The following is a 27,396-nucleotide window of genomic DNA, read 5'->3' as shown; positions in this document are numbered from 1 at the left end:
ACTATATACCATAACTTCCTTATAACCGTCAATATGTGAACAAATGTATACATCTATTTCAATATCTCCTCATATAATGCACAAGTTCAGTTTACATCGTCACCCAAACATCCTGTCACTGCACTACTTAAGTACAACTCTCTACAAATATTTCCATATGTAGTAAAAGCTGTATATTATGTATATATATATTCTAGTTTTTAGATTATTTGATTTCATTGCATATGTTATTCTATTTTTATACTTTCAGGTGGTCCATCTGACCATGGGCTGCTGCAACAAGTCGTGGGATCAATTGAGTCTATTTAATTTTAAATTATATGTAAAAGTTTAATTTGCACATTAAAAAGAAACCCTTTTAGAAAATAAAACAAGTTTTAAAATCCCAAACTCGTCAAACAATTAAGTGGCAAACTCACCATTTGTGCAGAGAAAGTAAAACCAGAAGTTCTTCTCCTCTAAGAAAAAGATAACACACATTGTTGTGTTATTTACCCTCATTGCTGGGTACACTGCACATGCAGCTGCTCCACATCACAGAGGTGGCTGGCTCGCGTTTTCCTTGTCAGGTTGCGTCTGGCTACCTGCGAGCGGATGTGGGCGTGCGTGTGCTGATCAGTGTTCTGGACTGAATAGAATGTGAAGGGGAGTCAGCGGGGAGCTGGTGTCGGGACGAGCGGGATTGATGTGCTCACAGCGGACGGCCTCGGCTCCATCATCGGCTTGTCTGGACTGAGCTTTGCTCGGCGTAGGGGGAGACCTGCAGCATGGTGCCCTTTACAAGTCTCTGCTGCACAGGAGGCCACTCCGGAGAGGTCACCGTAGTAGCTTCAGTCACACACGAACGCACACCCAACACACATGCACAACACACGCTGTTGCCGAGCAGACCTGTGCGGAGGGCTAAATTAGGAACAAAGCTACTGTGTGACACACCAGCTGTGTGTCTAGACTGTGTTAGTTAGCACTATAACAGGGCTGATGGAGCACACGTCTCCATTTTACCTTCAGCGCACCACTTCTGTCCCACATAGAGAAGAAAAACACATGGACAGCCAGCACAACACTGAAATGGTCAAGTATAACACTGAAGGTAACACTGTTTTAAGAGGGATAGCAAAAAGACTAATTCCTTTTCTGTTTTACTTCTCATTAACCACTAGAAACGGAAGAAACACATCCTACCTTTGCTTGTTTGGAAGCCTTGGGTGAGTGGGCTGACAAAGTTAATGCTGCACTTTCCAGGCACTGCGAGTCTATCATGTGTTGCCCTTAAAACTCAATAAATGACGCTGGTTCAGGGCTTTAAATCTGCTTCCAAACACCCTTGAGGCTCAATGTCAGCCAATTTAGTTCAGGGGGAAAAGTAACACACCAAAAAAAAGAAAAAGAAAGTGCTGTCACGAAAGATGGAGCTGTGGCAGCGTCTCGTGTATTATATACTAACAGCACAGCATTGATTGATTGGTTTGTATCGAGATCAGCGAAGACATTGATGAATATAGTGAAGCTGAAGTGAAAAGAATAGAAGCCCAGAGAAACACACCCAGGAATATGTATCTTTAGAAAATTTTAAAAATCGTTTTCCACACTGTTCAGTCAACTCATTCATCCATCCATCATGGAGCTCGATATAAAGGACAAAAACACAAGTTACAATCAATACCTCTTTGATGTAATCGTCCTAAATATTAAGCTGTTACATTTAAGTCAAGTGATGTCAGTCATGTTTGTTTCCAACAGCATCGCAGCGAAATTGATCGCTGCTGGTATTAAGAGATTAAAGGTTCCCTGTCCTCTCCGTGTTGTTGACACGCGTCGTGACTCATTACGGCCATTAGCATTAAGCTGGCTCATCAATAAGCACTTGGCCGATCCATCAGTCTTCCTCAGATCTTGCCCAGGAGACCCCGCCACAGGTCCCCGCCAGCTCTGCGACAGGCTGCATGGGCGTCCTTAACATGCTGGTCACCACGCACGCACAAACACACACACGCACACAGACACACTACATACACACACTCCCACCTGTCCTGGTGTTGTCCTGACAGGGAGGATTCAAGTGTCAGTGTGAGCTTCTGTCCGCTAAAAAACCTGCTGCTGTGAGTGTCGTGTCAGTGTAGCCACTTTTGCTTGTCAGCATGTTGGTGTTTGTCAGTGCACTCTTGTCATTTGTGTAGGCTTGATCATTGTGTGTGTGTGTGTGTGTGTGTGTGTGTGTGTGTGTGTGTGTGTGTGCGTGCGTTTGTGCGTGCGAGAGAGAGAAAGCAACCAGTCTCTCAAAGTAAGTGTTTTTGCTGTAACTGTCAACTTTCGTATTGTCTTATACCGATTTTTCATTTATGTATGCCATGTAGGTGTCACTTTGTGTGTGTGTGTGTGTGTGTGTGTGTGTGTCAGTAGGCATCAGGTATGGCAATGTCAGTGTCAGTCAGTTCCAGACTATGCAGTGTCAGTGTATGACAGCCAGACGTAGTTTGATGTGATACTGTGCCATAGTGAATGGCAATGTCTTGACGAAGAAAGTTTGTGAAAGAGATTTTTAAAAAATGAAAGGGATAGATGGTAGATGGCGCTACAGTTCATCATGGAGGGCCTCTCCGTCTGCGTGGTCCAGAGCTCCCATCAGCAGCAGGGCTCCGGTAGCGTTGTCTCGAACGAAGAGGATGAAGGGGTGATCGGCGTAGAACAGCTTGGTCTTTCCTACGTTCTCCTCCTCTAGATCTGCTTCCCCTGTCCCGGCCTGAGCAGCCAGCTCCAGGGACGCCCAGTGGAGGACGCCACCCAGATGAAGCTTCCCTTTGCTCTTGACGGACATGCCGGAGAAATCGGCCACCTTCTGGTCCCAGGCATCGGTCAAGCCCAGAGCGAGCAACTGTTTCTGGAACAGATGAAAAAAGAGAGGGATGGAATTTAAAGGGCTGCTTGGAATCTCCCGGTTCTTGAGGCCGTCCTACACGGCGATGTCCCGTAAACGTATGCTAACGCATAGCTGCTGGAGCACCGGTCAATTATGCACGCAAAGAGACCAAACAACGAGAGGGAGGAAAGGCACATTTTAAAATTTCATGATGCTGTGGTGTTCAAAAAGTGTGAGACATGCTCTGGCCTTCCAGGACCTCGCCACATGATTAACGTAAACATAAACACACAACCCCTCAAACAGGCAATCATTAACTTTTTAGGGAGGGGAGTTTATCGCCCACCATGTTTATTTACTTTCTATCGCGGGAATCAGAGATGGGAGGGGGGGGGGGGGGGGGGGGGGGGGGGGGGCTGACAGTTGCCCTTGTTGCGAGCTGGCAGAACAAAGTGGGCGACAGGCAGAGAGGAGACGGAAGGAGGAAGCAGAGGATGAATAATTTAAGAGTGATGCCCCGTGACCTCAGCACCCCCCTTTGTTTTGCCTGATATGAATTCTGCGGGAAGGCGTCGTCATGACAGGTAGTTTATCCTCCCGTGGCAAGAGGGCCACTCACAGTGACAGGCTTCTCCAGGGGCCAGACGAGAGCGCGTGCCGGCTCGTGTGTGGATTTGCAGGAGGCCGCGGCGAGGAGGGAAGTTGCAGAGACAGACGAGCGGGTGACAATATTGTTTTCTACTGTAGCATTGTTCAAACTTTAGCTGATTAGAGGAAAAGGAGATGTCTTCCACCGGCAGAAGAAAACACTAAATCATTGGGATGAGTAGTGTGGGTGCTGCCTCCCTGACTTTGTGTTTCTGCTAATGGACAATTGTAATAATCCCTGTAGAACGTCTGCTTTTCTGCTTGTGCATGCAAGAGGAAGTTAAACTGGATCATGTCGGCTTATAGCCAAACATGAAATAAGTAGATGTATATACAGTTGTAGGCATCTGTCACTCCCATTCTAATGTTTCCATGCAACGCGCCCCCCCTCCACACACACACGCCACCTCCTGCTCTAATGCACTTATATTGTCCTCATCCATTATTCCTCCACTCTTCCTCCACCTGCTACCACTGCATCACTGTCTTCCACTGCCGCTCTGCCACTCGCCTGGCATCCCCATCCTTCATCAGCCCCACGTGCCTTTATTTTATCTCATCTCTCTCGCACACTCTCACTCTCTTTTTGCTCCTAACTCTGTCTTTTTCCACTACGCCCCCATCCTTCTCTTTCTTCGACAGGCCAACGCGCCTCGCTATACACCGCTCTCTCGACCTCTCCGTCACCGCCGGCGATGGTTTTCAAGGTTTTTCGCTCCTTATCTGAAGAGGAAACAGAAACAGGCTTAAACTTATGGGTTCCTCAAATGGTTAAAGACAAATGTGTGTGTATAAGGAAAATAAGCTTTTTCTATTTCTCTATTATGTAGCCGTTTTCAGTCATACACTGAGGTGAGGGGCTGTTTGTGAGAATGTAAATGTCTGAGTCAGTTGCTCCAGACGTTTTCAAGCACTTCAAACGGGCATGCTCATAACATCTCATACACGTGACAAATGTAAAACTGAAAAAAAACAAAAACACGCAGGATTAAAAAGAGGTGCCATACACGTAGAAGACCCAGACGAAGATGTCAAACTGGAAAGACAAACAGACCCATGAGCTCTTGGTAATAACAGCCGACGGTGTTGTTGATATGCTGTAAACAAAAACACATGATTTCCACAGCGGACATTATGCATCATGTCCTGCCTCCTGCATGCTCTACCCAGCTGTCGCCCCTCGCCTGAGCGTTCACCGGATCCAGACAATTTCCTGTTGCCCTCTTCATATGTGAAAGACAAACTCTTGTGTTTTCCAGAGCACAAGTCTATAGAACACGTCCATCTGTTTTCATTCGGGTTCATTTGGTCTGCAGTGTTGCATGTGCCACCATGATGCAATATGAAAACCAACAACCAACCCCCACGTGACCTAGCCTTCCTCTCTGACTCACCTACTATGCATGTTGAGGCGAAAGCATTTGGTTAATTATTTATTTTAAGCTATAAAGTGTTTAAAAATGAAGGGACCCCGTGGCAGCGTGCTGGGAAACGGGCCAGGGGTGTTAGAGAAGCCCATGAAGGACTAGTGCACTGCAGAGGTGTGGCACTGCATTATATGGAAAGAGAAACCTCTGGGAGGTGCTCTTTGGGTGCCCTTTCTCTCTGAAGCACCGCATGAATCTTAGATGGAACAGCACTGGGCTGACTTTGCTGATGCCTCACATACAGCATCAACGAGCTATTTGTCTGAGAGTGAGAGCCACAGGCATTGTCAGCTGGTGGTTTCCTCTGTGTGTGTGTGTGTGTGTGTGTGTGTGTGTGTGTGTGTGTGTGTGTGTGTGTGTGTGTGTGTGTGTGTGTGTGTGTGTGTGTGTGTGTGTGTGTGTGTGTGTGTGTGTGTGTGTGTGTGTGTGTGTGTGTGTGTGTGTGTGTGTGTGTGTGTGTGTGTGTGTGTGTGTGTGTGTGTGTGTGTGTGTGTGTGTGTGTGTGTGTGTGTGTGTGTGAGAGAGTGTAGCTTACTTGGCCTACAGCAGTGCAATCTAACCAGACCTGAGGTAGGATGGCATCAACCCTGAGGCGTGCAGCACTCTGCATCACATTATTTCAGCTTGATGGTTGAGCTCACTAAGTAGCTTGTTGGGTGGAACTGGAGGGGCTTTTAAAAAGGCATACGTGGGGGCAGCCGGTCACATGTCGACATGTCACAGCTCCGTCTCTGAGGAGTAACTGAGACTGGCAGCCCCATTTTCATTATTAATTAATATATTGATTCATTCCTGAATTCATTTCTTTTTAAAAGTTTTAAACTTAAAAAAAAAAAAACGAGTGCTGAGAGCACAAAGAACCAAAAGTACAAATCCAAATCTTATTCAGTCATGAAAAATGACAAAAAAACATTCATAGTTGAGAAGCTGGGAATAATGTTTTTCATTTGGCTTAAACAAACTTAAGTGATTATTTTTCTGTTGAGTGGATGACTGATTATTCAATATATTGTTTTAGCTCTAATTTGACAAGGTTACTCAACACTTATGGGCTGTTTTCATCAAATAATGTTGTGGTTCAAGGGGCTACAATTGGTGACTAGAAAAGCATTCAGTACAGTGCATAGCTCTGCAAAGGCTGAAGAGTCAACAGCCCCCGAAATTCCATCAAGCTGCAAGAACTCAAAGACATCAGTTCCATAAATATATCTGATAAAGAACATGAATTATTCCCTGGGAAATTGGTAGAAACTTCAAAAAACGCAAACTTTAAGAATGTGAAAAAAAGATCCTGGCTCTGCTCCCATATCCAGATCTGCACCACAACTTAATGAATTCTTCCCTAAATCATACCACACCTTTTCACAATGTTTTGTGGAAATCTGTCCAGTAGTTTCTGCGTAATCCTGCTAATTAACAAACAAACACTTTGGTGGAGGCAACAATCAAAGGAGTTTAAATGAAATATATTGATATATATATATATACTGATTCACTCTTTAAATGTAGTTGCGTTTTTTTGATCACAAGTAAAGCCACGGAGCAATTGTTTTCAGTGTAGGTCTTTGTTTGATTTGTATCTCTTTCACAAGTACGGGGGAGGACGATGGTTTTCAATGCTATGCTATGAAGTAACCATCGGTGGCAGTGGTACGCTAAAATACACAGACATTAGCCAGCAAAAGGAAGGACAATACTGCTAGTTAGCAAACATGGATGTGCGAACAATGCAGGTTTTGAAATACTTTTAAAAAATTTGATTTGCAGATGTTTATAGCAAAAGTTATATTTCTTTAAGGGCACCTTTAAATGCTGCACACTGTATGATTGCATCCTCTGGCCCAAGTTAAACAACCTATATCCGACTTGGTCCAACTAGCTGTGACGCTGGAATCACGACCAAACACAACCGACAACTGTCCAAGAATAACGGTAAGAGGTAAAATCTCCCTCCCTCTCACAGGCCCCCCCTTCCCAATAAAAGCCACAAAATTGTTCTTTTAAGCCGTTGACAAATTAAACAACCACAGTCATGATCTGCCAAATTCAATACTGCCCTTAACATCGTGTGTGGGTGGTTTCGAGCGTGCAGTATTTGGCACTGGCATCATCACAGCTCCCTTTCACAGACCCATTCAATACAGGCTTAACAAAAAAAAACCACATCTCTTTCTCTCCCTCAACATCAGCTCTTAAGGCTTCAAAGCATCTCCATCTCTTTATTGAGTCTCATCAGCAATACTCCGGTTGGTATCTTATTTACATGGGCTTTCACCTCTTTTGCACGGTCAATAGACTTGGCAACTCATTCACTTGCTTACATATATGAGCCGGGTTTTATCCCACAAGGACATTTTGCCACAAACATAAAAAGGAGGAAAAAAAAGCCTGAGCTTTTAGCGAGAGAATATTTCACGAATGACCATGAAATGCATCTGCTCATTTCATATGATGCAGGGCTGCTGTAGCCGCGTTAAAAACAGCCGCCCCTCGACACTGTATACTGCGGCGTGTGCTCTTGTAAATATTTGATGGCCTTTTGACCTCATTAGCCATGATTGAGTGAGCTCTCCGGTGCACACTCATACGTCTTAGTCAGCGACTGGAGATACCGCCAGGATGGAGCTCAAGCTCGGCCATTAGTCTGGATGTGTGTGTGTGGCCTGGTCAGCACTGGATCAGAGAGAGAGAGAGAGGGAGAGAGCGATGAGGGTGGTTTATTCGATAACCTCCGGACCAGGTTAGTTAAGAGGGCTCTCCATCTCACGGTGTGCCCTTCAACAGAGGAGAACACCACAAATAGGCAGACAGACGGAGAGAAAAAAGGTAGAATTCTGCAGGTATTTATAGTTCACTGTGACACTTTCCACCATGTCCCCAAGCAATCATTGACCCCCCTCGTCCTCCTCCACCTCTCCAGTTCACTCGCCCGCCGAGTGTCACTCCTATTTAGGTCAGCGGTGCCAAGGTACGGCTGCTGAGTGATGGCGTATTAGAGGCACATGTGAGACCTACAAAAAAGGAATTAGATCGCTGGGACTGATATGACGGAGAGAGAGGACAGAGGTGAAGGAGGGAATAGCTGCATTTGGATGTGGCGAATCCGTGCAACGTGACTGAGGGGTGCGTGATTCTGTTTGATCTCATTTGCCTCACAGAGAGGACATGAGCATTACAGTTGACACGCACACACACGCACTGCTATGATCCTCTGTTTATCCAGATGCTGCCCTCTAGTCTCAGGAGTCCATGGTTGGCCAAGGTCCTGACAGATAGCGCGGTAAACAGTATTAACGCGCGGCGACGAGCAATTATTTGCCCGACCCGATTGGAAAAAATGATCGTCAGAGGAGACGTGGCCGGCGATCACTGGCCAGAGGGGCTGGAGTGACAGATGAAATGAGACTGGATTGGGCTGAGGGTTTGTTCAGAGCTTGAGCCCTTTCGTAATGATTCCTCAAATGCACTTTTGCATTTGAGTGGGCAAACTGAGGAGGACAGCTCGTGAAGAGTCAGAGGACGTTAACGGACGTCAAAACATTTAAGTGTTTATCCATAATTATGTTAGATAATGAGAGCAGCATAGAGCTTCTTTTGGGTATTTACGAGTGAGTTTAAGAGTGAGTTTTTCAGACTCTCTTGCAGAGACAAAAGGATTTATGCAACAGTATGTTTTCCCATTCACTGGAAAAGTCACAGCCATGTCAAAAGCAGTTGTTTCAAGCTTTAGTTGTAGATTACAGCCTCCTCCCCTGAGAGTCCTGACAATGTTCATGTCAAAAGTTGGCTCTTCAGGGTATTGCTACCCAAATAACATGGCAGCACAACTCTGCAGAGAGGATTGTTCAAGGCGAAAGAGGCCAAAGTGGATTTCATCAGTCCATGATGAGGTTACAATGTACATCTAAAGAGGACATGGTAATACGTTCCAGTCAGCGTAGCATGCCCTGGGGAAATGGGTTTTTCTGGCATGCCCTCTGTATCTGTCAGGTTCAACTAACCCCTCTCTCTCACTCTCTCGCTCTCTCTCCCCTTCTTTCTTTCTCAGTCATCCACAACTGTTGTACCAGCGACTACTGTATCTCTCTAAGTGTGAGTTCAGGCTGAGCACAAAGCAAATTTGAGAAGCAGAGCGACTTTGTACAAAGTCAGTGGGAAGATACAAGAGGATTCAAACAGTTGTGCGTTCCCTCTGGGCTGTGGGAGCCGAGGTGAAGATGCATCCGTGCCATCTGAAAATGTTTTAACTCGGTACAAAAAATTATGCTAATCCCAAGGTTGTAGGAGTCAACCTCATCATACAGAGACAAAATGAAAAAGAAGAGCGGAAACATTAACATGCACAAAGACCCTCTCCACAGAGCAGTCAGTGTGTGCAACAAGTCACAAGTAGCTGCCGTCAGTGCACAGACAATTTAGGGTGAATATACACATTCTGCAAAAACAATCCAGCTATCATCTGCACTGCATGAATTCTGAATGCATCTTAAGGTCTGTGTTTTACTGATGAGTAACTGTGAGCACTAAAGATGAGCCCAGCTTAATTTGTTTGTGCTTGTGCTCAAACTCTGCGCTTGCACTCAGAAATGTTGTCGCTTGGACAGATTTGCTGCGCTCCAGGTTGAGCTTTTGTCCTCCAAGAATTTTGGAATACTTCGGTATATGGCCTTGAATGTCAATTCTTTCTTAACCGTGTTATGTTCACCTCAGCCTCCTTAACTTGATTACAACTATAGCTCCTCAGTGTGACCACTTTACTTGCATATGGGAATGAGCTAACAAATCTTGTTGCAGTCATTTCTGTCATCCATCATCAAAAACATAAATGGAGCAGCTTTTAATTTTGAGCTGTCGCTGAACATCTCTGTTGGCAGTTTAAATTGCATTAAAGTGACCTTGGAGGGTAAATTTACATTCATTCTGGAAAAGCAACTTGATAAGAGACTAAAATTAAAACTAGATTCAGGTCAGGTTTGTGTGCAGAGAGCAGGTGTCTGAACTCCGCCAAAGATCATTTATGAGGGAAGAACCTCCACTCCGTAAACACCACTGTCAGATCACAAGTGTTTCTGTAGTTCCACCAAAGTTTTAAGTCCTGTCTAATGATCATCTCAATAGTTTGGATCATGTAGCCCATGAAAAATAGGGTCTTAAAAAAAGAAGACCTGAATTCTATTCCAGAGTAGTACATTCTATGGCAACTGCAAATGAAAAAAGGAAACTCGCTGCACTCTGCCCCCACATCAGCAGACTGTTCTCGTGTGATTCTTTCTGTGCCCTTGCCTCCGCTGCGGACCCTGGTCAAATACGTGCTCTTCCACCGGCCTGACAACTCTCTGATCTCCCAGTCAGCAGCCTGACACAGCCGTCGGTTTGGCCTGTGTGAACCTGAACAACCCCCATGCACTCAACATTAGCATCAGCAGCCACTAACCTGCTGCCTGTCTGCCTGGTGCTCCTCCTCGGCTACATCCACAGTAATACGTTTTCATGACACGCTGACGATCTGTCACATGTAAACAGGACTGTGAATGGATTTATCTCATGTAATCATCATAATAGTTAAGTATTCAATGCATGTTCATAAGGTCAATATTCAAAATATTGCTGTCCATGTTAACGTAGTCTGTATGAATATATATAATAGTTGTGTTTTCGTCAAGCAACTTTGATCAGGTATTTCAGGAGGTTACTCAGTTACTCTTACTTAGACACATACACATCAGTCTTTGTATAGCAGTTACCAACTGCTTGACAACACATGCCTCAGGTGTAATCAAGATACTGCCTTACAATATATATAAAATACTGTAAGTCAAAAATAATTACATATCAGCAGCAGAGGCAGCCAGTGATCTGTGGCTGTTTGCTGCCGCTTTGATTTTTAAGATAGACATATACATCTGTAAAGATTCCTACAGGACCATATGCTCTGTCACATGTAAACAGGAATATGAATGAAGTTTCTATGATGAACTAATGTAAAAGTCATAATAGGAATACGATCGTATCCTGAATAAGGTCAGAAGTTGGAATATTGCGATCCATGGAGACAAAGTCATATTATCCTTAAGTCTCCATTCTAGCCTGTCCACACGAAGACACAACCCGTGGGTTTTTAAATTGAAACAGGGCAAGCAGCGCTTCCCAAACTCTCTGCAGTCTCCTCTCTCCTGATTCAGATAGGCCACATGCTGCTTCTGGGATGAACAGGGGCAGAGATCCAGACCACCACCTGGGCTATGGCACGACCTTGCAAAAAGAGTTCTGTGGGAGGTATCGGAAGCCCACCAAAGAGCTGCGCGCCGTGGTCGTCCTCAGGCCCTTCTATCCTCTTAGCAGCCAGGGTTCGATTCCCTGCTGAAGGTTGTTGCAGTCTGATGCTGTAAGTACAGCTATCACCTCAAGGAAGTGAGGAGAAGAGAGGGAAGGGGTGACATTTGAACTTACCTGAGTCAGAGTCTGCATTGAGCTGGAAAGGCTTAGCCAGGCCACTGCTTCAGTTACTAAAGGCACCAACGAGTCAGGGGAAGAAGAAGACAGAAAAGCAAGCAAGAAATAGAGGTCGCAGGTGAAGAATATTTGGAGATAGATGAGGTAGAGGAAGACATGACGAGAGAGAAACACGGCACAACATGGAGGCAGAGCACAGACAGAGAGAGAGAGGAGGCGACAGAGCCAAGTGAAGAGGAGAGAAAATATGAAAGGGAAGAAAAAGAAACTGATGTCAGGAAGAGGAGGTGACCAGAGCAGATGAAAAGAACCGAGATGAAGAGACATGGAAAACACAAACAAGAGAGTGAAGGCGACAAAGGAACAATGAGAATGATGAGCGCACTTCTGAAAGATATGAAAAACTGTATCAGGTGAGGTGAAAAATGATGCGGTGTATGTGGGTAGAGGAAATTAATGAAAAACAGAAACTAAGAGAACAAACAACAAGTGTGGCTGAATGCAGGGATCCGCTCTTTCAAATTGCACTGCAGTATTATAAAAAAGAAAAACAGAGCGACCGCCTCTCTGCCACACGTTTAATGCACAGTATGAGCACATCACCTTAGTCTGCTGTGCTCGGTGCAAATTCAGAGAACATGGATCAAAAGACAGAGTAATAAGAAGAATCCAGCATTACTTCTGCAACCTCCCTCAGAAAGGAAAGACAACAAACGTCGCTGCCAAGGCAGCTGGAAATTGGACTCATCCAGTGTGGGCTAGATTTGGTTGGGATCGAGAATCATGACCATCACCCGAGGATTTTGGGAAAGCATGAAGAAGCCACATACATATTTGTGTTCTTTCAGTTGCACGTCCACCATGTGGAAACACGGATGAGTTTATCACTTGAAGAACATAACATCAGCCAAGGCTATTACCCAGACAACACTTCCTGCCTTTGTATACATGCATATCCGAATGCATTAGCCTGAAATAGACTCAACAGTGAATGTAAAACATTAAAATGCTATTTATATAGAACTGGAGTGTATCATGGTGCAATGTAAAATTACAAACACTTAACCTAAGAAGATCAGCCCCTCATTTATAGAGCAACTTACCCTCCTGCTTTGGTTCCAAAGAGCCCCCTTCAAAGAGAAAAATGTAACCCTAACACACATGCACACACTCACACACACACTCAGTGCGGTGAAAGAAAAGAGAATAAGATATGATTGAATACTAAAACACTCAAAACCACTAGCTTACACAAAGTAGTGACAGTACTTCTACTACTGTTAACCTCAATTCTATGACACAATCATTCAGACTAAATACTACCCACCGGGGGTTTCACAGAAAATTAAAAGCAAAGTTGGCTTCTTTTTCCTTATGGCACACATAACTTGCTCATATTGAAATATTATTATAAAAATCCTTGAGGCCACAAAGATATTTCATAGTAAAGTGCAGAGAAAGGGAATGTCCCGAGAAGTGGATGAATTTGTTTGGCAAGAAGAAAAACTAAGAAAATACTCAATTGGACAAAAATAAATAGCGATATCTAGGTTACATTCTTCCTGAAGGCCAAAATGAAAACATTATGTTTCGTACTTAAAACTCACAGTTTTAGAGAATTTAGAGAAGAATATTCAGCACACCATAAAAGTAGGAATCGGTCATAATGTCATGTCAGTAGGGAAGTTTAGACAGTGAGTAGTATTTTACGTTAAATTATAATCCATGAGGTCGACGACTTGTACGTAATTCTGCCAATTGCCCCAGTTCAATAAGCTATAGTTGCTATGAGTAATTATGTGTGTTCATTATGTGTTGTCATGTTGGGTTGACAGTAATCTGAGAAAAAGCTGAAATTTTCACACAGCATGCCCATCGGGGAAGTATGTTAGAACAGTATAACCAGGGAGGCCAGCTTTTAGTTTTACTTTTATTCTCATGAAGCAAAGTCCCTATTACTTTAACATTATTGAAAAGGATTTCAAATATTGTGTGTTTGTTCTATTAATGTTTGCCAAGCAAAATAAAAAAAACACACCGCCATGTAAAATTTGGTCAAAGAAGGTGACAACTACTAAAATGCAGTAGTCGTGAATGCCCTGCTTCCCAAACGGTCATTAGGTGTGAGGGTGTGAGGGTGTGAGGGGTGAATGTGAAGTTTCAGGTTACGTCATAAACTTCCCACAGATGTAATTTTCATGCTTCTGGAAATCTGAAACTCTCTTCTATTGCAATTCACGCTACAAAACATAAAGTGAGTGTAGATGTTACTGACAACTTCATCATAAAGTCCTATTTGAGTGTACGCCATTTAGATATTTTTCAAATCTCTATGTTAATGTTCAATGTTCAACCTCAATAAAACCCGTTTGTTGTACTCACATGCAGACTGAACGTGCTGGAAATGTTCGCCTTGGGCAGAGAGATGCTCACACTGGTGACATTGGTCTTCTCCAGCCACGTGGACAGCAGCTCCAGGGTCAGCAGCTTGTCCAGCCGAGCCAGATTCTCGACGTGGAAGGGCAGCAGGAGCACCATGCTGGCCTTGCCTCCCCGCAGCGGCGCCTCCAGGACCTGCACCATGTTTTCTATGTCTTCATGGTGACGGAACAAACCTGGAGAAGAGGGCAAAGGAGGAGCCAGGCGCAGAGTCAAGGAGAGAAGGAGAATCTTCGCCATCATGTAACCGTTTCAGCAGATGTTCTCGACGGCTGTTCTCTTGGAAGTTGGGTCAGACTATTCAGCTAAGCAGCCATTTGGTGTCCTTGCCTGTTAAATGCGCTCAGAGAGATCACACTAAGACATTATCTTTACCGTGAATTATAAATGACTTCATATTATAAGATTAAATAAAGCACAGTGTATCCCTGCAATGTCTTTTATTGCTGTCAAGGCAGAAATTCACTCTGCCTTGTTGTTGTTTTAAGACGATGCATAAAATATGAATGGCATGTTAAATAAATGATAAGGTACACAGTGATAAATAGGAGGGAAGTGGATTGGACCTTACAGATGTTCAAGCCATTTTCCCCTTTCGCTGCATTTAATTGCTGGCAGGAGAACAGCAGTGAAAGACGGTGGGGGGGGGGGGGGGGGGGGGGGTTGTTTTTACCTGCTCTGTGCATCATCACCACTTTGGTGTATTTCTTCCCCAAGAAGGTTCGACGTTCCGTGCTCCCCTCGCTGAACTCTCTCTCCCACAGCCCTGAACCAACAGACAAACAAGCACAGAGCCGTTCTGAATGCAGGCAGCTCCACACAGGCAGGATGTAAGTAAATGCTAAATGATTGGCAGAGGTGAGAAGGTGCCCACCAGCTTAAACAACACCCGCTCGTAAAATACATATAGACCCCATTCGCGGTGACACTGCTCATAAATCGTCAATATGTGCCGCCTATTAAAAAGATGTCTTCTCTCCCAAAAAGCGGCTGAGCTGGAGTGCCACACTCAGGCGGTTATGAGATCCTTAAGGCCACGGCGCCCCTTCCAGTGCTCACCACATCCCACTTGGCCCCGCTAACCCCCTGACAGCTGTCAATTTAAGGGTGTGGGGGGGGGGGGGGGGGTGGCTGTGTGTAGTGGAATTACTGTTGTAATAACCTCACAACACAATGCCAAAGCTGAAGGCCCATTCAATAGAGCAGGGCACAGTGGATGGAGTGAGAAGGTCGACAGATTATGACTTGCACTTACAGCGTGTCGCTTTTCGTGACTGACACCCGGGGCCGGCTAGGGCTCAAACTGATGATGATTTTATTGATTCATCATTTTCAAAAGGAGCAATGCACTCATGACACAATGCTCAGGTGCAAGGAGGTCAAAAAGAAATCTAATGCCTCATTTGCTCTGATGAAAGTCTGGAGACCGAGTGCTCGGCTTTATCATTAAAAACTCACACTGGACACAAAGTGTGCCCACTCTTCTTCTTTCTGAAGTATTCACGATTGATTTGTCTATAAAATGTCAGGGAATGATGAAAACCCCCCCATGGTGAGTTCCCGGAGCTCAAGGTGACATCTTCAGATTGCGTGTTTGGTCACAACAACAGTCCGACACAATACTCCATTTAAAATGATGTAAGACAGAGTAAAGCAGAAAATTGCCTCATTTGACGGTGATTTGCTTGATGAACGATTTTAAAAAAGGTGCTCTGGATGAAGTATTGCACGACCATCAAGATGGGGGAGCTTGCAAAAGATTAAAAACTAGACCAACAGACTGCAGCCATGCTAGCAGCTCAGTGAGGCTAAATGCCAACATCAGCATGCTAAAATGCTGACAATGCCAATGCTTGCATGTTCAGGCTTAACAGGTACAAGGTTTACCACGTTCAACATCTTACTTTAGCGTGTCAGCATGTCTGCTAACAAGCACTAAACACAACCGAGGCTGATGGGAAGGTCATTAGTTTTGCAGCTGTAAACGAAAACCAAGTGACTGGACAAACGGAACTTTAAACCTGGATGATTGTGACGATGAGATGTTGAGGGATGATTCAAGTTATCCAGAGGGTGACATCTGTTTCTCCACCAAAGGTCATCCAGTAGTTATCGAGACACGACGCTCAAGAATCAGCAATGTCCCATGCTGGGGGCGAAATCAAAATTCAAGACTCACCGCGGCCTTCGAGATAAATTCTTAGGGAAACCCTGAGAAAATGTTGCTTCAGAACTTGCTTGATGTTTTGATAATTCTTGTCATGTCACTGAGCAGGAGACTAAAACGCCAAACTTACAGAGGTGCTGGATGAAAAAAAATCATGAAATCCCCCGTCAGACATGTAAATCAGCTTAATCTGTTGCAGTGATGACGAATGAAATTGCCCCGCAAGAGACAGCATTACAAAATCTGAACGTGAAATCAATAAGTCCTGCTCTCAAACTGAAAGGCCCCACTCTTGAAAGGTTAGGGGGGGAGAAAACCATAGCAAAACTAGTGTCACATCAGATTCTGCTGATCAACTGATCTACTTGCTGTTTCAGCGCTAGACTCTCCTGAGAACCTCCCAGCCTCAGCTGGACCCCAGCCAATCGAAAGTCAGAGCAAAGTGACATGTGATTCTCCGTCCCAGGCGCGCCAGCACAGGTCACAGACATTCGCTCCGCTTCCTGTCAACATCAGAGCGAGAAATATGATCGCGCTGGAATCCAAAAACAACTGGCTGAGGGTTACCTAAAGTGGCAGCCGCGTTGTTCGTATGATGTCACGATGATGAGGAATCTCGGTGTAAATACGAAGAAGTCGTAATCAAGCAGCGGGGGTTAAACCGATGAGCTCAGCAGACTTTATTTGATCTCTGTGTGTCTCATGTCTCGACGAGATAGGACTGCTTTGGGTTTGCACTACATTACTCTCCTTAACAGGACCGTGCTGCGGCAGAGAGATCATTTGATATATGAATCCATTACTATCCATCGACGATGAACAATGAAACAACTGCACAGTTAAGAAGTCTGACCACTCACAGACATAAGCTGCTCTCAGACATGCACGGAACTCTGCAGTTACTCCGTGTCCGAATGAGACGCTCTGCAGTTTCCGCAGACTTTCTCCCCTGGCCTCCTCGTATAATGTCTGTAGAAATTCCGGAGAGTTTGATGTGAGAACACAGCAGGGGATCCCTCCGCTGGATTCACCATGAGCGGGTGGGGTGGGGGGGGTTTGATGGCGCTTCTAACACACGACAGATGCAGAAATGAAAAGAACTATCTTCCCCGTGAAAAAGCGGTGACACACACGTTGGAGACACAGACGAAGATGTCAAGAGAGTTTGTGGTGATAAGAGTCGACACCAGCGTCTGTGTGTTGTCAATAAAAATCACATGATCTCCACAGCGGAGTTAGTACATCACTTCCTGCCTCTGTCTGCTGCACTCGGCTGCTCCACCTCTCGCCTGAATAATGCAGAGGGTTTGATGCTGTTGTGAATTTGCCTGTGCAGAGAATCTCCTGCTGTGTTGTGCATGTGTGAAAGGCAGACTGCGGGTAAACCCAGTAGCCAATTCTCCAGATTTTACCCACAGGTCATGTCTGAAAACGGCTTTACTGTAAACTTCAGGCAGGAGAATCGATGGGAGCGACCGGCTCCCTCTCCTCCTCCATCAACTTCTCAGGAGTCACATTACAAGCACTTCCACAAGCTATTATTAGAGGTTAAATGTGAAGGGACTTGTTGTTCTCTCTTGCCTTTTGTTGTTCTCCTCGTTCTCCATGCTTTTGGCGTTGTCTCGTGTATAAGTTCTCTCTCTGTACTTTTTCTTTTTTTCCTGTGGTTCAGAATCTTATTTTTCTTCTTCCGTCTCCAGTGTTTGTTTGTCTAAAACAGGAACAAAGCCTGAATTAATTAACTAGTGTGGACTGGAACTCCCAAGGTAGGCCTTTTACAACGCTCCGCTATGTCTGTCAATCTCTTTCACTGTCTCAGCAGGCCTCCCTCTCTTTCTTTACTTCCCTCAGTTGTCGCTGTTTACTTCTCTCCCATCTCTTTTGCTCTGCCTCTCTTTGTCCCCTGCCCACCCAGAAATTTCCCCTTGCACTGTTCCGTCTCCGCAGCCCTCTTTGCTTTTACCATCGCTCTACTATAAACATGTTCCACTACTAATTGCCCCTGACCTTCCCTTTCTTTGGATGCTGTGTTGAGCCCAGGGAAGGAGGGTCAGCAAAGAGCTTTATAAATCCCCCCTCCTTGAATAATCAACTAAAGGGAACGCAAATGAAACAAACAGGCGAGGAAGGAAACGACTCTGAAACCATTACACTATCACACACTACGAAGCGCCTAAGGACCCTGAAATCAAAGACAAATAAAATAAAAATTACAACAAACCAGAGGCGGCTTGTAGGAGCACGAAGCAAACTATCGACCACTTTTAAATTATGAATCAAAACTAAAGGAATCCAATTTAACGTAATCTAATTTGTGCGCCGTAATCTGCCGTATAATCTAATTTGTATATTTAGTGCGCAAAAATGCACCAGCCAACGAGGGTCGGATCACAGGAAAACTAATTTTGTAATGAAGTGAGAACATGAAACAAAGGAAATTAATTAAATTGCTTATCGATGTATATAGTCTGTCAGGGAATGTTATTTGCGGAGTTCTGTCTGTCGGCAACCTGTTTTCACTTCAGCTGCCTTGCCTTCTTTGCACCTAATAAAAAAAAATACCTGCAGGAGGAAACAGAAGGAAAGGAGGCAGATGGACACAGATAAGGATGTGAACGGGAGACACGTGGGAAGAAGAGAGACAGGGTAGATTAGACGCGCGATAAACGATGACAAAAGCACAAAAACAGAGACAAATGGCACAAAAAAAGACCAAGTGAAGCAGAGGGACATGTTTAACACATCCTCGTCTTTTTGAGACGACTCCAAACAAAAATGACAGTCTACGTCAGCGGGCCACACAAACGTCGGCCGTGCTACGAGACAGAGATGAGCGATTACATTCCTGAAATAACACTACATTGCATTCATGAAAATAAGCTATTTGCTATTTCAGTGACTCATTATGAACTTAAACCCCATTGTGAAACTACTGACAATATTTAACAGTCTAATAAAAGTGAAATGAATCCAGCTATTTCCTTTTAAAGAATGATGAGATGGATGTGTTTTATGATGCAACTGTTAAATCACAGATGGAGCTTCGAACGCGTATCGAAACATTGACTAGCTTTCACCCCTGCAGCCCGTCACAAAGAACAGATCCGAGCCAAGCTGTGCCGCCGCAGACTTGGAGCGCTCCACGCACAGATGTTAGGCATGACACTGAGGGAGAGAGTCTGGACACTTGTTACTCAATTATTTAAGATGACACATCACCCCCCAATGGAAGATGAATAAGCTCTCAGTGATGGACCCCAGAATCATCCTTTATCTGCTGTGTCCACCAGCTGGAGTCCACCGCATGCATGCACACAGAAACACATGCACTCTGCACACAGGTGGGGCCGCTGACACACACAGTGTAGTGGGCAAACTGCCGCTCAGGCTCTCTGCGCAGCCCCAACACTGAAAATGGAACACGTGCACGCCATATTAATATTCTAAGACTTCTCATCCAAAGCAGCATGCATCTACAGTACAGAGACATTGCATAATTTCAAATGACTGTACAATTACAGAGCACACCAGTCTTCTCAGCTTCTTCTCAGTCCAGCCAAGCTGCTACTTCATGTGTCTACATCCAACCTGGTAGGACACTGCATGTGTTCTTAATTAAAAACATTTCCCATTACCAAACAGTCAGTCATATTTCCACAATGTAACTACAAACCAAAACAAGTCTACCACCCATGTATCTAGTGTGCACTATATATACTCACCTTTAAAGTGCAGGGCATTAGCCAGTATCAAGGCTCCGGCCTTGGCCTTGATTTCTGCCTCCATAGGAGCTGCCTCCAGCCCCCCAAGCCCATCTTTAGCCCAGTCATGGAGCTGCTTCAGGTCAGCCTTGGTGTCTCCTTTCCCCAGTGGCTGATGCTGTAGTCTGAACTTGGCCCGGCTGTCCTTCACAAAGGCCTGACTGATCGCAGGGGCTTGCTTGGAAAACACAGCTGAGGACGTGTGCAGGTGAAAAGTGGTCGCGTTGGCTTTGGCGAAGCTCTTCAACGCCCTGGACAGAAGCTCCCCTGCCTGGGCTCCGGCCTTGGAGGGGGTGGGAGTCTTGAGGAGGTCTTTGAGCTGGTTGGCAGTGGAGCCCGCAGCTCCTCCACCCAGCGCTCCAAGTGAGGAGGCCAAAAGCAGAGGTGAAAACAGGGTGTTTACTGAGCTGGGGTCGGAGCGTAGGGCCTGATACAGGCGCAGACCCAGAGCCCAGCTGGGGTCCCCCAGGGGAGGCGGCGGGCGGGCTGGAGGTCTGGCTGGGGGAGCAGAGCTCTTCCCAGGTGAACTGGTGGTGCTCCCCTGCACCAGGAGAACCTGCAAAGAAATGAGGAGATAGACAGGAAGCCTCGGCGGCATGGCAGATCTGGGGGGGAAAGCACAGGAAGGGAGTCAGTATAAAGACAATCTCTGGCAATATTTTGGTTCTACTGGTGTAGACAAGGGGGCAAGACACTGTCTTCCATTCACCTTACACAATTCAAAGATGTCTCCGTACAAAACACACAGTGATACTTTTTGTGGGCGTTTTGGGTCCAGACGAACAGGTATCCGCCTATGAATACAGACAAATAAAAAGAAAACAGTTGCATGTATTATAGACTTTGCGTTAGGCCTCTTTTGCTCTCCAATGGGGTTTATTCCAAACGTCCGATATTTTGCCTACTATCCGAGAGCAGAAGGAAAATCTGAGCAGTGCGAGCCCAAGGAGGAGGAGAGCTGAAGCTCAGGAAATAAGCACAGGCAGGGTATATTTGAGTGTGAGCGCAGGGTTTTGAGTGAAAGCGGGACATAATCTGATCGTGAAATCAATAAGTCCTCCCTCCAAATACAGAAAAAAACAAAACATAACTGTTTACCTGCAGGCGTCTAAAACATGCAGAAAAGTAAGAAGGATTTCGGGCCCAACTAATCATACATTATATATTCACATGCAGAATCTGTTTACCGAGATTAGTACAAAGATAAACAGCCAGAAAGGAATTCACAAGACTATTGATTAGAGACATTTTGCCAGATGTTTTCCAGTGTGATAACCATGCATGTTGTTATAGCAGTGTTCATGTCAGACCCCTGCTTGTGCAAACAGTCTTCCCCTCACCAGTAAAGTTGTAAATTCCTCCCTGCAGGATAACTGGTTATTTTCTCACCCACAGTGACGCTTCACTTTGATAAAGTTTCGTTTAAAATCCAGGACTGAACGAGAGGATGAGGGAGAGAAAATAAAAAAAAACGAACGACTCATTGATTTCGTCGAGGCGGTGGCAGCGGTGACTGGAAACATCTGTCGCCCGACACGGAGACGGTTTCCTCGGCGGAGAGAGAGAGAGAGAGAGGAAAGCGAGAGAGGAAAGCGAAGGAGGAAAACAAAAAGGTTTGTTTGTTGAATTTTTATTTTTATTTTACCGTGAATTAATTCTAACGTGCGTCCCTCGGCTGCTGTGTGTCCGCCGCTGCAGGCTGCGGGCTCCGGAGGAAGTGAGGGCCGGGGGCTGGAGCTCCGACGTGGCAGCGCACGGAGGAGGAAGTTTACCCAGAAAGCTGCACTCACCACCGGGCAGCTCTCTGGCTCTGCCCCCCGGAACTTCCCCTGGAGGAATCAGCTCAAAGGCGCAGGCTTAAATAACAGCGGGAATATGAGCTTAAAACTGGATTAAAAATGCCTGTGACTAATATCACATCAAATGTCCTTTTATCATCACAACAAAGCAGATCAGTTAAAAACAACTAAATATGTGGTGGGGTTAGAATTTAGCAGATCTATACTTCTCTCAAACTGTTGAAGTGATTTACTTCTCATTGGAAATAAAGCTCTGGATAATAAACCCCCTTGTCCATGGAGCAGTATGGGGCTGCAGTTCCCCAAACCATTCAAGGGGGGTCGCTAATGTTCTTCTCTTCGCCCCCAGCTCAGTGAGCAGCACGTGGGCCAGGTCCTCCCAAACTTTGACACCAAGGAAGAGGATGAAGTTCACAGAGCCAGCACTGTGATTGGTTTAGTTAAGGAGCATCCATCTTTATATATTTATTTTCATTATGATTTTAGTCTTCAAACTGTTTATATACTTTAGTGCAGGGCCTTTTCTGAATGGGCTGTTTGCTTGGCCCGTGGTTATATGAATTATACAAGATTATTCCTTGTCATACACACAGTTCTACAATGTACAGTCACTTTTTATTGTTTGTGTGCTGGACGTTGTGCGCAGAGCTTTTATTAACAGTCTATGGTGCAGAGGGAAGTAAGAAAACTTTCATCCTACCTAGTTTATCTGCGATGAGGATTTCCCAAGTTCACAATTCTTCAAAATAAAAGCTCTGTAATTCACCTCAATATATAAGCATTGCAGCAACAAAGCAAACTAATTGTGAATAGTCATTATTTGAATGTTGTTTCCAAGATGGACATCAGCAACTGTGGCTCCTGGGAATGTTTGTCAGTCCGATATGGTGAAATCAAAATAATCAAGTTTTCAAAATGATCTGGCTGTGATTTTGACCCGCTGACGTATTTTATGCAAAGACGTAGAAAAAGACACCTTTAACTCAGTCTTCAGACTGACCGTTAGCACCTTGCCCCACCACACTGACTGCTACACAGCACTTGTCGCCTGTTTATACAATTTCTGTTAATATTGGACGTTCCACAAACCAAACTTGCCACCGCACTTCCTCAGGCCAATCAAATATACACAACTGTGAAGTTGATAAGGTGATTGGTTCACGAGACATTCATTCTACATATAAAACAGACAGACAGACAGATCTTTGTAGAATAAGTAGGTAAATGATTCTTTAAATTGTGGTTATTTGACATTAAATATGCAGGGGACAGCCCCACACACTCCCTGTCCAAGGTAACACCAACCTCGCCTCACAATGCAGCAGTAGCAATAATGTAGTCCACTGTCAAGGAAAAGTAGGGCAGACTATGCAAGCTTGTATTACGTCTGACCCCTTCAAATGTCCTCATTCTGTATTCTCCTCATTTTCCTATGGGTTTTTTTTCACCTCCCTAAATTGTCCCTTTCCTCTCCCTGCAGCAGAACAAGGAGCTGAGAGGAGATAACTTGTAACACATGGGGCTTTGGGACTGGGATTATTGCCCATATTGAAGGATGGAGAATAGTCATATAGGGTCCTAATCAATAAATGTAGAGATAGTCTAAGGAGGCTAGAGGAGGATCAGAGAGGGATATGGAGGAAGATAACTGCTCGAGACCACCAATGCTCAGCAATCAGGCCGAACATGACAGCTTGTAGACCCAACCAATTATTTACCCCAGCCAAATCAATAGAGCGCTCTCCGAAAGATAGCCATCAACAGCACTATCTGCAACACATTCACAGCAGAAAGCACAAACACACACTGCACACTGCGCTCGCTGCCACTCTCACTCTCTGTCTCTTTTGCAAACGCACACACCCACACACACATTTACCTAGCAGGCACTTAGTTATCAGGCTTCTGTGGAAACAAGATACACATCATCTAATTACTGGACGCTGCAAAGAGAAGTATGAAAACAGGATGTGTCGAACTACGTCGACAGCGAACATTAAATCACATCACAGGGGCATGCAAAAAAAAAAAAAAAAAAACGACAACAACGCACATACATACTCGCACACACGACAGCACACTTTCATTAAAGGCCGCACAGACAAGCTGAGGGTACATTTCTGTGGTGATGAGTCGACGTGTGCGACCTCAGAGGACGTAACCCTCACCAGAGGAGTCACCGGCCCCTTCCTGGGACCCCAACGCTCCACATCACAGTCAGTCTCGTCTGTAATGAGCAGCGACACACATGACAATGCAGGTGGTTTGTAAAAAGATGGGCTCTCGCTGCGGTTAAACGAGCCCCTGGGGAACTGGTCGGGAACCTGACAAGATGCTCACTCAGTGGATTTTGTACCTGGGGATTTGTAAAAGGATGCACTTTACCCACCCCGAACCTCCACATCATTCCTTTTGCCCTGCCCCCCCGGACCCTGCTTCACTTGCCCTCGCCTCATTGCACCTCGTCCGAGTCTCCAGCACCGATTCAGTGATCCAGCTCCAGATGTTATTGTCTTAAGCAGCAACTGTTGTATTTCACCTCACACGTTATCTCTTTATGTGGCTATTAGCTGCTGTTCTTGGCTCTTATCGAGGTAAAGAAAAATACAAGCGTGGCTCAAGGGCTCGGCGAACGAATCAACACCTTGCAACAAAAGCTGTTATGGCCACTGCCAACTGGCCTCGAGCTACATCCACTCGCCCCATACCCCACTCTTGATCTCAATTTCTCTCAGTTTCGCTTCAACCCACCTTCACTGGCTCACACATTATACTGTTTATTTTATTCTATCCCTCTCTTCCCCTTTTGCCTTTTTCCCCCAGAATGAGATATTTCACTTCATACTACATTAGCCCAGCTTCCTTAGACTCCAATTCACTTCATGACTTCATTTCCTTTTCTGTTCCTCTCCTTTTGTATCCATCCCACCATGACACTGCGCCTGAGGTTTCCGCAGTTCCCTCTACACTCTTCCCACCTCTAGGGGATCCTCACACATACACATACAATATATATTAATTAATTTATTTATATATATATATATATATATCCTGCTCTTTTCTTTTGTGAAAAAGAAGTTACACTTCAACAAAGTCCTTTAACAGAAAATGTACCTTTAACAAAAACTTGAACTATACTCATGAATATGTGAAAATGTCCCCCCACCTACACCTTTGACGCAACATCTCTCACCTCCTCTCAGTCACTGCCAACCAATTTCCTCTCCACTTCTCACCTCCTCTCATTACTTCGCCCCAACTCCTACTCCTTTCCCATCTCTCCTCTGATTTCCCTCCCTCTTCTAATGCCGTTTAAATCTCACCCTATCCCTCTGCGTCTCACAGATTGTTGGAGTCCGTACAGAACAAACAGCGTGTAACATTTGAGCTCCCGTTCTTGTCAGTTTTGGCCTGCGTGTCTGTCGTCAGCTCGGGCCCGTTCAAACCAGCAGAGAGCTCGTTGAGACCCCCATCTGGACAGGTCCTCTGGGTGCTGCTGGTTTTTATCAAGTTCCACTGTGGTCCTTTTCAAATTAAAGCTCTTACTTAACGTCTGGCAAAGCTGTTAAACCAAGCATTACCTTTACCCTTATATCATCTGGCTGGACATCTTGTGAAAAACCTTATAAACATATCTGTCGAACAGGATTATTTGAAAGTCACCAACACCTTGACCTTTAAAATAAATTTTATGATGAAGGCCAATCAAAATCAACTGATATTCAGTCGAGGAAAAGGAAGAGCGATAAAGGCAAACAAAAGTAAAAGGGCAAAGATATAAAGCATTAATTTCTGATCAGAGCAGAACAACTAAAAGGGATGTTTACATCTTCTTTGCTGAAGATCTAAAAATACACATTTTGGATGGGATTTGGGGAGTGGGGGATGAGTGTCCCCCGACTGGGATGTTTTTTTCCCCCCACTTCGAAATCTAGGGCAAAACTCTGCGCGGCAACAGGAGGTATATGGGCGGACAGATGGAAAAGAAGGGAATATGTGTGTTCAATCAATGGAGGGAAAAGAGAGGGGGCAGCGGGGGAAAGGTGAGGAGGGGCACTGGCGGCCGGGGTCGGCGTGAACACGTCGAGCGGTGCCAAAATCACAGGCACATCTGCTGCTCGCCCCAAATGTTTCCAGTAAGCTTTAAATGTTTCCTGCAGCCCTGTGAAAGTGTACAGAACTGCCACGGGGGTGGGGGGGGGTTGAAGAAATAGGTGGTCTCACCCTTTCCCCCCCCCCATTAGACATTTCTATAAATTATTAATATATATAAACTTCTGTGAAATGCACAGGAGCACGAAAGCAAAGGTACGCTTCTCTATGCGGCAAGAAATGCAAATAAGCGGCTTTTAATGTGTTCAGTGAGTCAGACAAAAAAAACAAATGCTCAGCGCCCGCAGAGTACACAGCTGCTTCAAGCAAGTGTTGACAACTATCTTTATAGGAATTAAATATTGCTCTCCAACCGCACCCCACGTAACCGCCACACACCTGTGAATCAGATCACTCAGACTGCATGACATTAAATCAACGTGTCCGCCTTTTGACGCATCCCACTGAACCCACACTAACTCCTATATAATGTGCCTCAACATGCAACCACGTACACCACACACACGCACGCACGCACGCACACACACACACACACACACACACACACACACACACACACACACACACACACACACACACACACACACACACACACACACACACACACACACACACACACACCAGAGACGAAGAAGAACTACACACACCTTCAAAAGACGGATATGGTAACACACACACACACACACACACACACATACAGACACACTCACACAGAGCTTAAACAGTATCCTCTGGCTGTGGGTTTGCCAGCAGCCAGCTGGTACTGTCATGTCTGATAGGCTGGAACAGAGACAGAGACGGAGACGAGGCCGAAAGAGGGGCGAGGGAAGGAGGGAGGCAAGCTGGTAAAGTGTCTACAGCAGAATGCATTAGTAAGACCCCTGTCAGTCTGTTGAGCGGTTGGGGAAACTGTATCAAACCCTGGCAACTCATTAGACTATATCTCATGTGGGTCCGCAGGGAGGTTTCCGCCATCCCTCATCCCAATCCGCTAGACTACAGGACGTCTTTGTTTTTCCGGAGCTCTTTCTGATCTGGATTTTAAAGTACTGTATCATAATTAAGCAAACTGAACATGAACGTTCCTTTGGTATTTTGCATTGGTAAGAGATACCTTTTGTACTAATTGTGTGTACAAATGTGTGTGTCTCTATTTGCCTCCAGACCAGACAATATTTGCTTGGTAATATGAAGAGTCATTGTTTGTGAGAATTAATGGCCACATAGATAGAAGCTGATGAAGGTCAGCGGTTTCTTTATGTAAAGCCAAGTGCCTGATCAAGACAAATGGGCCTAGAAATACAGCATCTAGTATAATTCTCTATTTTCAAACGGTTATGTCAAATGTCTATGGGACAAACTCATGGTTATCACTCTGTATAGTGTCTTCATAGATGTATACAAGTTAATACTGTTACACAAATCCTGGCAAGTTATCGCTTCCGTTTGGTTCCCTATAGGAAATCCTTGGACATCATTAAGTCACAGAAATAATGAGGAAATAGAATGGCATTTAATAGAGTGTATACCTCCGCCAAGGCCCCACAGTCCCTTTATGAAACTTTTTTGGATCTGCACCAAATGGCACACACTCATAGATTTCTTTTTTCATCAAGATCAATGAATGAATCCCTGGGAAATCTGTTTAAATGTCAAAAAAAACTAAAAAAACAACAACCAACAAAGCACCTCACCTTGAATTGTTGAAAAGAAAATTCCTGGATCCACC

At 45.0% G+C, this 27,396-nt stretch overlaps 1 protein-coding gene across 1 annotated transcript; it reads right to left on the bottom strand.

The window, feature by feature from the left end:
- Positions 1 to 2,547: 2,547 nt before the first annotated feature.
- serpinh2 (serine (or cysteine) peptidase inhibitor, clade H, member 2) lies at positions 2,548 to 21,575 on the bottom strand. The gene is made up of 5 exons (XM_034568744.1): positions 21,401 to 21,575; positions 19,717 to 20,360; positions 14,501 to 14,593; positions 13,771 to 14,003; positions 2,548 to 2,881 (listed from the first exon to the last, which is right to left on the bottom strand). The coding sequence occupies exons 2-5, from the start codon at positions 20,351 to 20,353 to the stop codon at positions 2,576 to 2,578; spliced, it is 1,269 nt and encodes a 422-aa protein (XP_034424635.1). The 5' UTR covers positions 20,354 to 20,360; positions 21,401 to 21,575; the 3' UTR covers positions 2,548 to 2,575.
- Positions 21,576 to 27,396: the final 5,821 nt, after the last annotated feature.

This window comes from Hippoglossus hippoglossus, chromosome 18 (genome assembly GCF_009819705.1).
Source record: "Hippoglossus hippoglossus isolate fHipHip1 chromosome 18, fHipHip1.pri, whole genome shotgun sequence".
NCBI lineage: Eukaryota > Metazoa > Chordata > Actinopteri > Pleuronectiformes > Pleuronectidae > Hippoglossus > Hippoglossus hippoglossus.
Note: the sequence above shows the minus strand (reverse complement) of the source record. Positions and strands in the feature narration are given on the sequence as shown.

Coding starts and splice junctions, on each gene's coding strand:
- serpinh2 (XM_034568744.1), bottom strand. CDS start 20,353: ATGCCGCCGAGGCTTCCTGTCTATCTCCTCATTTCTTTGCAGGTTCTC. Junction 14,004..14,500: donor GGTGATGATGCACAGAGCAG/GTAAAAACAACC, acceptor CCTCTTCTCCAG/GTTTGTTCCGTCACCATGAA. Junction 2,882..13,770: donor CCAGCACGTTCAGTCTGCAT/GTGAGTACAACA, acceptor CATCTGTTCCAG/AAACAGTTGCTCGCTCTGGG.